The sequence below is a fragment of the Diplotaxodon limnothrissa genome, linkage group LG8 (assembly GCF_057381915.1).
Source record: "Diplotaxodon limnothrissa isolate DT_005_m linkage group LG8, D_limnothrissa_male_GT1.1, whole genome shotgun sequence".
In the NCBI taxonomy this organism is placed as follows: domain Eukaryota; kingdom Metazoa; phylum Chordata; class Actinopteri; order Cichliformes; family Cichlidae; genus Diplotaxodon; species Diplotaxodon limnothrissa.
The window spans coordinates 26,900,542-26,914,280 of record NC_140603.1 but is presented as its reverse complement, the minus strand read 5'-3'; the positions used below and the strand labels follow the sequence as shown (position 1 = coordinate 26,914,280).

General features: G+C 40.0%; 1 protein-coding gene across 1 annotated transcript; it reads right to left on the bottom strand.

The window, feature by feature from the left end:
* Window positions 1–4,240: 4,240 nt before the first annotated feature.
* meox1 (mesenchyme homeobox 1) lies at window positions 4,241–13,483 on the bottom strand. The gene is made up of 3 exons (XM_085361584.1): window positions 12,524–13,483; window positions 6,859–7,031; window positions 4,241–4,999 (listed from the first exon to the last, which is right to left on the bottom strand). The coding sequence occupies exons 1-3, from the start codon at window positions 13,026–13,028 to the stop codon at window positions 4,877–4,879; spliced, it is 801 nt and encodes a 266-aa protein (XP_085217710.1). The 5' UTR covers window positions 13,029–13,483; the 3' UTR covers window positions 4,241–4,876.
* Window positions 13,484–13,739: the final 256 nt, after the last annotated feature.

The window sequence follows — 13,739 nt, the reverse complement described above, 5'->3', positions numbered from 1 at the left end:
ATGAAGATGATAATTAGCTTTAGTATTGCTCTGGTGATATAGTGTGCTTGGCTTTTCACAACAAAATGATCAAAGTCAGTTGGAAAAACATCTGAAATGTCCACTTTACAAAAAATCAACAACACAAAAAAAGAGTCTGTCATGTAACCCTTCTGAATCATTTAGATAATGTTGAATTATAGACAGTGAACTGAATTATGCTTCAATCCAATAACTACTAAATAACTACTAGGCTGTCATCGCCTATATTTTTAAAGGTTTTGAGGTGTGTGCCATCTTTTTTCATTTAGCTGAATGACTCACAATTGGAAATCTGTAAAAATGGAAATGTTGTAGTACAGCTGCATGTTGAATTTGTCCATAAATGCAACATTTTTAGCTTTGTGTTGGTGACGTGGTCTGCTGGAGAGCTCGCTTAAATTCTGCATTTGGCTGAAATCTCTGGTAATCTGTGCTTTTAGTGGCAATACCTTCCGTATGTTGAAAGTTAAGAATATGCCTGTTGAGTGCTGAGGGTGAGGTCAGTGACTGCTTCAAACTCTGACGAATGTTTTCTTATTGCTCTTTGCCCACAGAGAAGGTTGTGTTCAAAGAAGAGGAGTTATTTCAAGAATGTTTCCTGCAACTGAATCTGCTTTTATAATCACAGCAGAGGAGAAATTTCTGGGACACCATCCATCCTTATTTTTGGTGGCTTCAATTTGGTCGACTGTCAGCTGGATGCAGCATTGGAGTGATATTCTTAGAAATGTGTTCTCTCAATTTGCACATCTACAAGTCGTATTATATAAATAAAAATAGAACACGGCGTAGAGGAAAACAGCAGTGTAAGAAAATATGTTTAGACATATTTGTTAAGGTATAGATGAACTGTTCTCCTGCAGATCGAAGGGGAAAGGAAAACCTATTTCATTCTGACTGCTTGGGTGTTTTGGCAAGGCTAAAAATCCCACAATCACAACACCACCAAATTAAATCTAATCCATAAATTTGGCCACCCCAGTGTATTTAAAAGGAACCACCATGGTCAAAACACAACATTCCAGCTTCATTAGTTTACACTGCTGATATTAATACTATCATTACAATTGGACATGGTTTATTTTGACTGCTATTACCACTAATACAATAATAGACCCTAATAGAGGCTAAGCAATGGGGGGGAAATGGGCACGGGATCGACTTGGAGTAATTCCCCCCCAGCAGCTGCAGCGGGGGGCCCAAAGGGGTCAGACGTACAGTAACACTTGACCCCAACTCTGTGTATGTGTGTGGAACAACCATCCCACCCTCCCACTAACTCCGGTCCCTGCAGACCAGCAAAAAGGGCAGTAACCTCTGAAGGCTTTGTTTGGTTGGCCGGAGTCTGAGCATAGGCCCACCATTGTAAGTCTGAGGACTCCTATGCTCGAGCTCTTGTTTTCTTTGGGAAGCAGGAAATTGGATGACTGGCTACCTGCTACAACAACATCCTGTACTTGAGAAGGCGTCTTTTCACCCATACCCACCTATTATTTCCCTTTTCCATCATACACAAGTGGTCAGCCAGCATTTTTTTTTTCTCCTTCTTTCTTTTTTTCCCTCTCGTCCTCAGGGCCCCGTGCGTGGGTTTGTCTAGGTTCCACTCAGGTTGAGATCAAATTGGCCCCATCCAGATGCTTCCGTTGAAAATAGTGTGTAGGGGCCAAATACTTTAGCTTTTGGAGCTTGACTCCACCTTGTCAGGTTAATGACCCTTTGTGAGCTCACTGGAATGACAGTGATGGTGTGCAAAAATGAATGTTCCTATTCAGACGCTCAAACATACTCACATCTACTTATAGCTCTGCCAGTGCTTTTCAGGTCACTGTAGACCAATCATCGTGATCTGTGTTGGGTCTACGGGAGACCACTTGCCACTATGAAAACATTCTTAAGGATTACCGTGCTATATAGACAGGATCTGTGTGGGCGTTGATGAGAGCTGATTCCAATCTGACCTCAGGGATATCCGACCTGCATTTGCGATATTAATGAAGATAATTATGCCATCATCAGGTGGGACGTTGGAGGTTGCAGGACTGCCCATGGACTACATAATCCTTCTTGATGAGGTTTTCTTGGAGAGACCCTCTTATATTGTAACCGTTTCACTGCACCTGGGACCATGTAACCATTGAGGTCACAATGCACACATATCTGCACATTTACATGAATGCTTTTAGCCTCATTATCAAAATAAATGAATTCATAATTCAGGCTGATATCATGTTGACACAAAATGACTTTGTATGTAGGAGACTGCCTGCTGCTGAAAATAAGGCATGGCATCAGTGTGAATGCACCAAATTACTAAGGCCAAAAGCAACATTAGGGCTGTGTTAGCAGCATTTTTGTGGATTAAACACTTTTATGTGATTGGATTAAACATAAAAAACAGAAACAGCCAGTGTTATTTCTATGTGTATTTCTATGTGAATTGCCATAAATATCCAAAGCATGTGATGTTCATGCTTGCTGTTAATTACCTTGAGTCAAGACTTCTCTTCCGCTTCCAGCTTCCAACACTCATTAGCAACATTAGCCAATGTTAGCTTTTAAATGGAACAATCGCTAATGTCAACAAATGACTGGCTCCAAGTGCAACACAGGTTCCAATGCAAATTCCAACACAAACTCTCCAAAAACAAAAACTATCCTGATTTTAGATTTTAGTGAAAAGACAAGTTATGCTGCATTCCGTTTACCTCGGAAGTTTGAGCTGGGAATGACATCACTCACAAGTTGAGCGAGTTGGAAAAGCTAGCAATAACAGGATTTGTTTTCCTCCTTACCAAGATAAAAAAAAAATTATGCATTACTATCAATACAGCACAAGGCATGTTTTTTTTTTATGTGTGTGTGTGTGTGTGTGTGTGTGTGTGTGTGTGTGTGTGTGTGTGTGTGTGTGTGTGTGTGTATTTGTGATTGGCCTATTTAGCCAGTCACAAATACACAACAGTGGCTGTGACAGCTAAGTTACAGCTAGCTCAGAAGTTGCCTAACTTTAAGCTTCTTATATACTGGAAATGGTTTGCTAATTGCACGCCGCTTTGCAGCTGACAGCTGGATGCTTGTGGACATTGCAGGCCCTGATTGCCTGGGTAATCCTCTAACATATTTACTACCAGGTCATATGTCAATCAGCTGTATTCCTTGCTGTATTTGGTAGTTGTTGCAATTGCTTGGAAGTTGAGAAAGGTTTCTCTTGGTCCCACCCAATTGCTGTCATCAGTGATTATTTCACTCTTAGTCACTTGGAGTGAGGAATGTTATTCAGTTTCTCAGGTCTCCGGTTTCAACGTCACCAGTGTGGATTTCAGTTTCAGTTTCGCTTACTATAGCCGTTATTTATAAAACAGTGGTTGAACGGGCTATCTTGCAAGTTAAATTTAGCCAAGAATTTAAAAAATCTGAAATAAAAGTGCTACAGTAGTAGGCAAAAAAACACAAGTAGGCAGTAGATAGCACTGATAAATTTGATGATCAGGTCAATGTTTTTGTCATAGTAATGCTCAGGTATATAATCTGACATAAAATAGCCCAATACCATAGAACAACACTGTCCTGTGTATATTTAATCAGTGTTCACACAGCTGGCACATATATGCAGCATGCAAACAGGAGCTGCAGGGTGTTGACTTTAGTACACAGTGGCCATGTGGCTCATAACTAATCATGCTTCCTGTTTGTCATGTTAAAAACATTAAAATTAAAAACTGCTCTTCGACTACATGGTCAAAGGACAGGCTTATGAGTTCATTCCTATTTGGTTGCATTATATTGTACACTCACTGATAAACGGACCGATTAAGAATATTGATTGGTGCAGTTTTGTTTGTTAGATTTAGCAAAAAATATTTTTTTTGTGTGCTATTTCTTTAGCCCTTGCACAAGAAGAAGAGTCATCATTTTAAATCATGGTACAAAACACTGATAGTTTAAACAACCACCAATAAGTGCACCACAGTGTTTGATATAGCTACAATATTTCGCTGCATCCATTAAGTGCACACACATGCAAACTATTTAATACTTCTGCTTTCCCCTGCCAACAAAAATAGCAAATGGAAGCAAACTGAACTATCAGTAATTATTTTGCTTTTAGGAATTATAGTCACACATAATAAAACCATCTGCCAAAAATACACATCTACTGTACCTACTGTCCAGTCATAACTCAACTGTTGCAGGTGGAAGAAATTACCAATATGTTTCCCATTTTGCAACAGATGATTTATTTTATTTGCAGAAACAGTCAACATCTGTGTTTTATCAACAACATTCAAATGGTATAAAACATAGTAAAAATGCCTTACTGAAAAGAAAAACCCCCAAAAAACTATATTCTAGGAAAAAGAAACTCTCAAAAAGAAAAAAAAAGAAAAATCTGATTCGGAGGCACTTAGGCCTTGGCAACACTCGTGCAGTCTGAGTTTTCCCAGGTGGTTGTAGTCAAGCGTCAAAGGCCATGATTACAATACTGGAAGCAAAGGGGAGGACCTCAAACACAATCACATCATGGGCTGATATGTCATCACTAGCCTTAAAGCTGCTGTATGGACTTTGTCACTAATATACAACGATCAGGAGTATCAAGAGTGGGCCTCTTAAATGGAGTATTTATCAAAGTTGTATGAAAATACAGTTCATTATGGACATAAATCAACTATTTACAACAGAAAACAGTGACGGATGCTTGGTGTTTTCTTCTTGGGAATGAAAAAGTCTCTGGAATTATTTGGTTCCTGGAGCCAACTTTCCATAAAATCAAAGGTTGCGTTGGTGTCCAGTTGAGCGCAGGCCTCGTTATTTTTTTTCTTCTTTTTTTTTGTCCGAAGACAATTTTTTAAAAACATCATTCAGAGCTGGGTGAAGCAGCTGAGTCTATGTCGTCATTTTCCAGCTCGTTGGGCGAAGCCGATTGTCCTCCCTTCACTCTCTTCCACTTCATTCGCCGATTCTGGAACCAAACTTTAACCTGTAGTGGAAAAAACACAGGAAATATTAAATTAGCATATAGAATGATGACTCTACAAAGTCGTTAGCATGGATACACTGTTGAGGTAAATTAATGTAGTTAATTGTGGATTAGGGGCAAAATTGCTAAGATGTCAAAGGTTGATTTCACAGCATTCTTTGTCTTTTGTGATCAGTTTTTAGATTTGTATAGATCATTAATTGAAAAGAACAATAGTAGCTCTAGTAGTATAAACACTTAGCACTACAAATAAAGGCTGTGGTCTTAGGACAATACAAATCTAAACCAGATACCCTTCTCACAGTACTTTGAATTTTTCACCACATTTGAACGTGTAACAGGATCACTGTGGCTTTTCTCTCCAGTTTGCAATTTTTAGCAAAATTTACAACACGGTCAGCAAAAAAATAGACAAATAATCCTCCACAAATCTCCCAGCACAGATTATAAATTCACTTGGTTTGCATTGGCCTTGCAGGGAGCACGGCTTGTCAGTACAAAGCACTGAGGCCTGGCTGCAAAATCACTCCAAATGGAGGGAGAGAGTATCGTATAGACAGCAGGTCAGAAAAGTCAACTGTCAGGAAGTCAGCCTACACAGGATGTGAGTTTACTGTACTTGTGGTGTGGACAGTGCTCATCTGTATCTTTGTGCTGTTCAAAAATGAGAATGAGCTCATATTTTAACTATCCAGACATAAATAGCTGCAAAAACACACACTTCCCAAGACCTGGGGAAATTACAGAGAAAAACTGACAGGAAAAAAAAATGAAGAGTGAGCATTTGTTAAGTCTGTGACCAAGATAGTTTATTTAAAGCTTTAGAAAATGTCTTACTTAAGCCTTTATCAGTAGGTGTCTAATACAGTTGGTTCCTCAAACAGCTGGGGCCTGTACATTTTAGTTAACATTATTCACAGTGGAGGAAACAATACACTTTGAAGATTATTGTTAGCTGCGGATTTGGTGCGGTAGTGAGTATTTACAACAGAAGAATGGTGTGTGGGATGCTCCATGGCAGAGAGAAATACATGCATTTTAAAGCAAATAAACCTCAAGTTATAACCAGGCTATGCATACGCAGTTATTATGTTTTTAAACTACTTGATTATGTCAATTTGCAGACAAAAGCACAGGTTTATTTCCCTTAAAATTATAAACTAAACTCTCTCAAATAGATTCAAATTAACTCCAACCTGTGTGTGCACAATTCAAGGAAGCCTTAGGCGACCCCTGCACATCCCACTAGAAGTGTCCTCCCCTACAGCTCTGGGATTCAGATAAACCTCAGTCTGTCCATTACTCAGGACTGATTGAAAGGACGGCAAACTGCCAAAGCATGTAGGATGAATTGGAAAGCGCTGTCTGGTTGCAGTGGGAGCCCTGAGCGAAGATGGAACCTGGCTGTGTGTGAATATTTCTGTCCATGTATGTGTGTGTGTTTTTTAGGGATCTGGGAAATAGATTTAGGAGCAGACGGCAGCATGTGTGGTCACTGTGGCACCACGGCCTCATTAGAAGGAGCTGAGAGGGACAGTGGCTTGACAAGCATTACCGGGGTTTGATCCAGCAGCATCGACACATGTTCGCCCGATTTCATCGAGTCTGGAGCTGCCACCCACTCATTAAAGCTGCATGTCATTCTGCTAGAACCACAGAATGAAAACTACTGTGGAAAAAACATGTTCATTGTACTTCAAATGCCTCTGTGTTTATGCATTGGTATTTAGTACAGGGGAAGGACAGACATTAAGGCTTTCCAATATGTTCCAAGATGTTGTATGATGTTGATGTGGAATGATAACATTATGGTTCATCCTGCCCTGCTGGAAATTGTATATTAGGGAAAAGCGTTGTACCTGTCTCTCTGTGAGGTCCAGGTTTACAGCGATCTCGTAGCGACGCAGCCTGGTCAGGTAGTTATGGTGGGTGAACTCTGCCTCCAGTTCTCTCAGCTGCTCCTTGGTGAATGCTGTGCGCTCTTTTCTTGCCTTGCAGCTGGAATCCACCTTAAAGCTGGACTCCTGGATATCTGGAAAGAGAAAGGCATTTCATAGAGTGCGAGCCATTTGCCAGTTTATTCCTTTAAACCAGAGATTCCCAATCAGGTGTCAAAGTGCTCTAATGGGTTTGTCGACAGATGAAAAAAAAAAAAAGAACTATTTATGAATTGGGGTTTGAGTGAAGAAATGACTATTAATCAAAAGTCAAAGTAAAGGCATAGCTTTTTTCAGCTGCTCCCAAGGGGTCGCCACAGTGGGTGGATCCACATATTTGATTTGGCACAGATTTTTACACCAGATGCCCTTTCTTATGCAACCCTTCCAAGGATTTGTCTCTCTTCCTAGTTTTGAATTGCAGACCTTTCGTGTATTAGGTTATGTGAAAATATTAACCACTACACAAGGGAGCTACTTTCCAGCCAACATAACGGCATAAATCAGTAAAATAGAAGAGTAAGCCTAATGGCCAATAAGAATCGAAACTTTAAAAGATTAAAATTATCAGTAAAAATGAGAAGGTTCTGCGTGTTGGTGTATCTGCCAGTTAATACCTTTAGCTAGCTAAACATTGTGAAAAATAGTTTCAATGGCAAGCTAAGGTTATGAATATTTTCTTAGTTAATAGGATGGCTACCAAATTGAAATTGTTAGTTAAAATGTGGATCATCAAATAGAATTTTAACTTAACATCCTAGATAAATAATAGACTAATATAAGAAATTGGCTATAATTACAAATAATTTTGTGCCCAGACTAAATATTGTACATAGTTTAACAACAATAATAATAATAATAGTTAATATAGCAAGCTAAAATGAATAAATTGAAAATTATAGCTAATTTTCTGCTAAAATCATGAATAACAATAAAGAAATTTGCTAAATATGTGTTAAAAGATTGAAGAGAAAATTATACAGAAACAGCTGAAAGTGCTCAATAAGGAACAGTGGTATACATGAATTCAGATAAGAATATTTGAACATTAAGAAGCTGTGTTGATGGCTTTCTCTATGAGTCTGTTTGGATCAACTTAAAGGGAAAGTCAGGTGACACAAGGAAACCAATGCTTTAAAGCTGTTTGCAGTGAAGGTAATAAATGATCTGTACGATCCCATAATTTTTGTTTAAAACTAAATAAAAATGATCAGCATCCCCTTTCTTCACAAGCAGCTACACATGCAAGTGTGCTACTTGACCTGGAGACCCTTCATTTTCCTATCATTCACAGCTAATCTGATTTAAATTAGCTCCCCACTCATTTTGTGACTGGCCTCTAGTTCGCAATTAAACTGACCTCAAGACCCTTTTCAACCAACAAACCATAACTCCAAAGGCTCTTTAAAGGGTGGCCCCTCATATAGTAAACACTAAAACCAGCACTTTTAAAAGAGACCACCATGACCTGGCCTCACGAGTCGCGTACACCTGCAACCTGCGCATGCCGTGGTTATTTTTTGCTGCTTATTTCCCCTTATTTGTCTGTTCATGAACACATGCTGTAAGTGCAAATGTCTTCCTCTAAACATTCCTTCGCGATTTATGTATGTAAGAGCGTATCAGCACAGGGCAGGGGCCACCAAACCAGCCACAGAGGGCCTAAGTTAGTGGAGGAATGCAGCGGAACATCGTTAAAGCCTCTAACAAAAGAACAAAGGTGCGGATGTGTCCAGGTTGGAGTGCTACGTCGGTGTGGGTGTGTGTGTCAGAACAGTCCCCGTGGGAGTGCTCGGGGCAGATTCACATTAACTCATCTTTACATGACAGCAAACATCAGAAAAAAAGCCTTGAGATATCTCTGTGAATGTGGCAGTCAGAAAACCCACAGCCTAAGATTATTCAAGAAATAATGCGGTTTATACATTTATATATTTCCCTGCATTTCTCACATAGCTTAGAGAAATGGCCAAATTTTAAACCTCATTAACAGGATAAACATATATGAAAGCTGGTTGATTTACCTTTAAGTAAAACCTCTCCTGTGTATTGAAGGGAATGAGTTTCGGTAATAATTGTGCAGGGGTAGAGACACCAGCAGCTGATGTAATCACCAGAAAATGGTTCTAATTTGTCAAAGTGAGAAGTTCTGCTCTGTGCTTGCCAGAGCAGTGTGCCAGAATGTGAAATGGACTGCAGCACCTGGGCCAGATGTGACTGGGCAAACCAGGACATACAGTGTTTGTGCACACGTGTAGTTTTTGTGTACAAACGCCTGATGTGCCATGTGGTTTGTTAGGGAAAAAAAGAAGATTTGTTTTTGTGGTTCAAGAATCAATAACGACGGGCATCCTCAAGTGTGCCGACTTTTGAAATTTCCCAAGACAGGTTTAGCTGCTTTGAACACCTGGCAGGGCACATACTGGCTCTCACCAAACAGGCCCCCAATAAATATCCTGCACAGCCAGAGGCCATAAACTAACAGGGAGAGGGCTTCTGCACACAGCAGGGTCTCCCAAAGGCAAACAGCATTTGGTGCCTTTCTGGGTGGATGGTGCAAAAGGAGTTTGTCTTCATCAGGACTGAATTAAAGTTGTTGTAAATTAGTGATTGTTTTAAAGCAGAAAACCCCAGGTGAAAACTACTGATCGCAAAAATGTGTGTGCTAAAGTTCAAGACTGAATTTCACAACGTATTAAGACAGTTTATTGGCTAACGTTTATTTTAACCCCTTTAGATAGCGTCTTTAAACTGTTCTCAGTTAATAAATGTTTAATTTCTTATTACAGCACTTTATGAGAATGGTGCTCAAACTTACTAGGCATTTATTAAAGGAATAACATTTACCAAGAACCTCATTCATCGTCCTAATCCTAATAGAGATTAAGCATATAGTTGCAAACTATTTGTATTCTAAGATATTTTAACCAAAATACTTCATAAGCTTGTGATGCAATGGGCAACAGTATATCTTTCTATCAAGCCAAAGATTTCATGGTTGTACATTTCCAGTAACTGAGCACAGTTTTCTGTTTTTCTATTTTATACCCTTGGCTTATGGTCATGGACCCCTAGGTATGATGTACATTTGTGCAGATCATGCTGCATTTAATCAAAATCAGCAGCTTTAAAAAATATTTTTTTAAAAAACATTTTTACACCTACCTGAAAAATCATTTTTTGCATGTGTAGAATCATTTTGCAGTGCTTTATAGTATACATTTATTGCTTGTTTGTATATGGATGGTTCACAGAAGCAGTTAAATTGTTGAAAAAGCATCAAAATGCATGTAGCAAAACCATCCGAGCTGTTAGAGGAAGTATATTTGCTAACAGTTACTGTGTTAAGTGTTAACACGCTCATTTTGTAATGGTGAAGAACTCCTTTTCATGCATGTCAGACCTTAAAATTTAATATCAAAACCATATTGATTTTAGGGCCAGCAACAGTCAAATGTTTATAACAGCATCCCTGTTAAATATCACAGTGTTATGATGGTCAAATTTTGGATTGCAGTCAATGTCAGATCATATCATTTTGGTTTTAAACATTTGGAAACTTTACCCGAGTGCACCACATTTCCATATCAGAACAAATACACAGAAGCAGACCGTATAGCAGCTGCTATGTATGTGCATGTAATGTGAATGCCTTCAGGACATTTTCCTAATATATGCTCTCCTACCAGCTAGTCAATTCGAAAAAGTGAATGGTTCTTTTCTAAAACCCAGAACTGATGCAGTGGTCAGACATGTTGCATGCACTCAGTGGGAGATTATGTTACGGCTTAACGACAGGAAAATGTCAATGGATAAGAATGTAAGAAGTGGGCTCACAGGAAAGTGATTTTACCAGACGTGGTCTGGCATGTTTTCAGCGTAGAGAGTGGAGGTTACAATAAGGTAAAAAAAAAAGGAGGGTGGGTGGAGTGGGCTGGTGTGTGGGGTGCTCCCTCACCTCCTCTTTTTCAATTAGACTCATGTCTGTTGCATGCATTGGTCATGTAGTATTTCCAAATTTGCACGCTTTACAATCAGACATGGTCTGTTATGTTTGGACAGGTCAGGGTTAAATACTGGACACTTTAGATGACACCATCTTTAGCAACATGCACTAGTGTACTTCTCTATGTGGTTTGAATTCAATATTAACATTTCTGGACACTCATCGCTCTTATGAATGCGTTATTTTTGTATTTGTCTTGGTCTTTTAATTCTGTTTTGGGTTCCCCTTTTTTAACTTTTGTTTTAATTTCTTTGATATTTGCCTGGCAAGTGGAGTGTTGGCTATATGAATAACAATTACGCCACACTTGCTTGAGTTCTAATAACAAAATTTCATTTAAATATATATTAAAATGTGTAAAAAGTTACATTTTTTCCAAAGTATGGATGCTCATTTTTCTTTCCTGTAAGACGCATAAATCACTGTGTTTATTACAGGCTAAATTTACCAAAAGCGTCTACAAATGAAATATGAACGCTCCATATGTTCTGGATGTGTTTTTATTTTGCTAGGGTGACAGTCCCCATAATAAAACCTTCACACATTTAGATTCACTTTAAAACTAAATGTTTCCTTTGGCCTGTTGTTCTGCTGCTAATGTTTCGCCTGAAACTTTTAGGATTGGTCTGTCGTCTGTTACTTTTGTGTCCTATTAGCAAGTGTGAAATATGATAGGCGAAATTATCTAAGGGCATTACTTCTTATTGATGTTTGAGCATAAAAATATATTAAGTCATTTTTTGTGGGAATTTTTTTAGGAAATATCTGGAAAGAAAAATTGTATAAAATTAAATTAAATACATTGAAATATCACCAAATACAGTTTTTTTCAACCCTTTTATCCGCTTGAAAAATTCATAGCAGCAATCAATACGCAACAGGATTGTGTTCAGGAGAAAAATACAGCGCAAAATCCCCAAAAGGCCTTTAAACGCTTTCCTCTTCACACCCAACTTCGTTTTTTATCATAATTTTTAATGTCGCCCTGCTATAATAAATCAAAGGTCTTTTTCCAACGGATACAGCAGCAAAATGAAAAGTTCAAATGCCTCATGAATCATCCTTTTGAAAGCGCTGGAACAATAAGAGGATGCAACTGCTACTTAAAGTGTGTCTTGAACACAAAAGTCTCGTCACCTACTCACCTTTTACATAGCGATCGTGTGAGTGTGCTGCTTTAAGGCTGATTTGGTGAGGAAATGCAGAGAATTTGTGTCATTGCCAGCTGTGATACAGGGCGCGGGAGGAATTCTTGACCTTGATGCGTATTTTTTTGATTTTCAGTGAGGTAAGAATGACGTAAATATTGTTTTTAGTTGATCTGTTTTTACACCTGTGCAGTAGTTTGGCATAAAAACTAAAGGAAAACAATTGTGGAAGTGTTTTTTTTTTTTTTTAGTCTAAAATTTATCAGAGACCCTAAACACAAAAACAATATATCTGCTTTTTTTTTTTTTACCACTCCTAAATTTGGCTATTTGCTTTCAAATGCCTGTAGGGATCACTGTTTTTTCTGTTCTCCTATACTTTTAAACCAACACACACCAGGTGGCACCCTTTGATCCCAGCTCGCTGGCTTACCTGTGACATCTCTTTTCCTCTTATTGGAGCTCTTCTTGTCCGAATCGGCCGACGCCACGCTCTGGGGTGAGTATTCTCCCTCCATACACCCGGGCACGGTGCCTGGAAGCCTGTCCCCCCCTACACTGTCCAGCTCAGGCCCTCCAGCCCCACTGCCGCCGCCACCTATTACTGCAGGGGCAACAGGCGGGCAGGCCTCAGGTGCTCTCACACGAGTCTCACATTGGTTGAACTGCCAGTCAGCTCTTTGGTAACCCACTTGGCTCTCTTGGTACAGTCTGTCATCGCGAGGGTAGGCTGCGTGCGGCGTGCTCGACACCAGGCAGGAGGTGGAGAAATCTGTGTAGGCCAGGAACTCAGGCTTCTGGTGGAGGGAGAACGGGGCCTGTTGGTAGGGCGACTGCAGATTCACCCCTGGGACCCCAGAGTGAGGGTTCCTCATGCAGCCCCAGATGGGGCTGCTGGGATGGGCGCTCCGCATGCAGCTGCTGGCCGGCTGATCCATCGTGATGCAAAAACCCTTCGCACGAGCACAGTCTTTTTCCTGTCAAGGAATTTCAACCTCTCTCAGAAAGTAAGTTAGGACTAGAAATCGATATCTTTGTCACTTTTGAGTAATATCCACTTCAGCTGACTAAATGAACACCATCGTCTCACTGCATCTACTCACTTCTGTCAGAGGCTGTTGACGCTTCCACAGCCCAGAGCACGTGAGGATAGACACCTTCCTGTGACAGCACGTTTCCCTCTCTCTCTGGGAGCGTGCGTGACGTCCTTTGGAGCCTCTGGTCCTGACACACTCTCACACACTTTCCCTTCTGCGTCGCTCTCACACACACCCTCTCTCCTTCCCAGATCTAACCAAGTTGCTGCTCTTCGGGAAAGCGGCATCCACAACTGTATAACTCCCGTTCTCGGGCTGGCTGTTTTCACAACTCTTCTAAGGCATTCTTGACAAGTGAGCCCTCCTCCTTTTTAAACATATAGGTGGGAAAGAGTGGCAAGTTTATGGAGTGTAACGTGAGACTGCAGAGGAGGAGCCCTGCCGGCCACATGTTGGTAGTACCCTCCAACCAACCCTGCCTCATCAAACTATTAATCACAGGGGAAATTTTATATGCACATCTAATGGGCTTTCCAGACGTGGTGCTTTTAAAAGGACATTGTCTGAAAAGTATAAAGCAAGCACCCACCCACATGGGAGCTGGGGGACCCT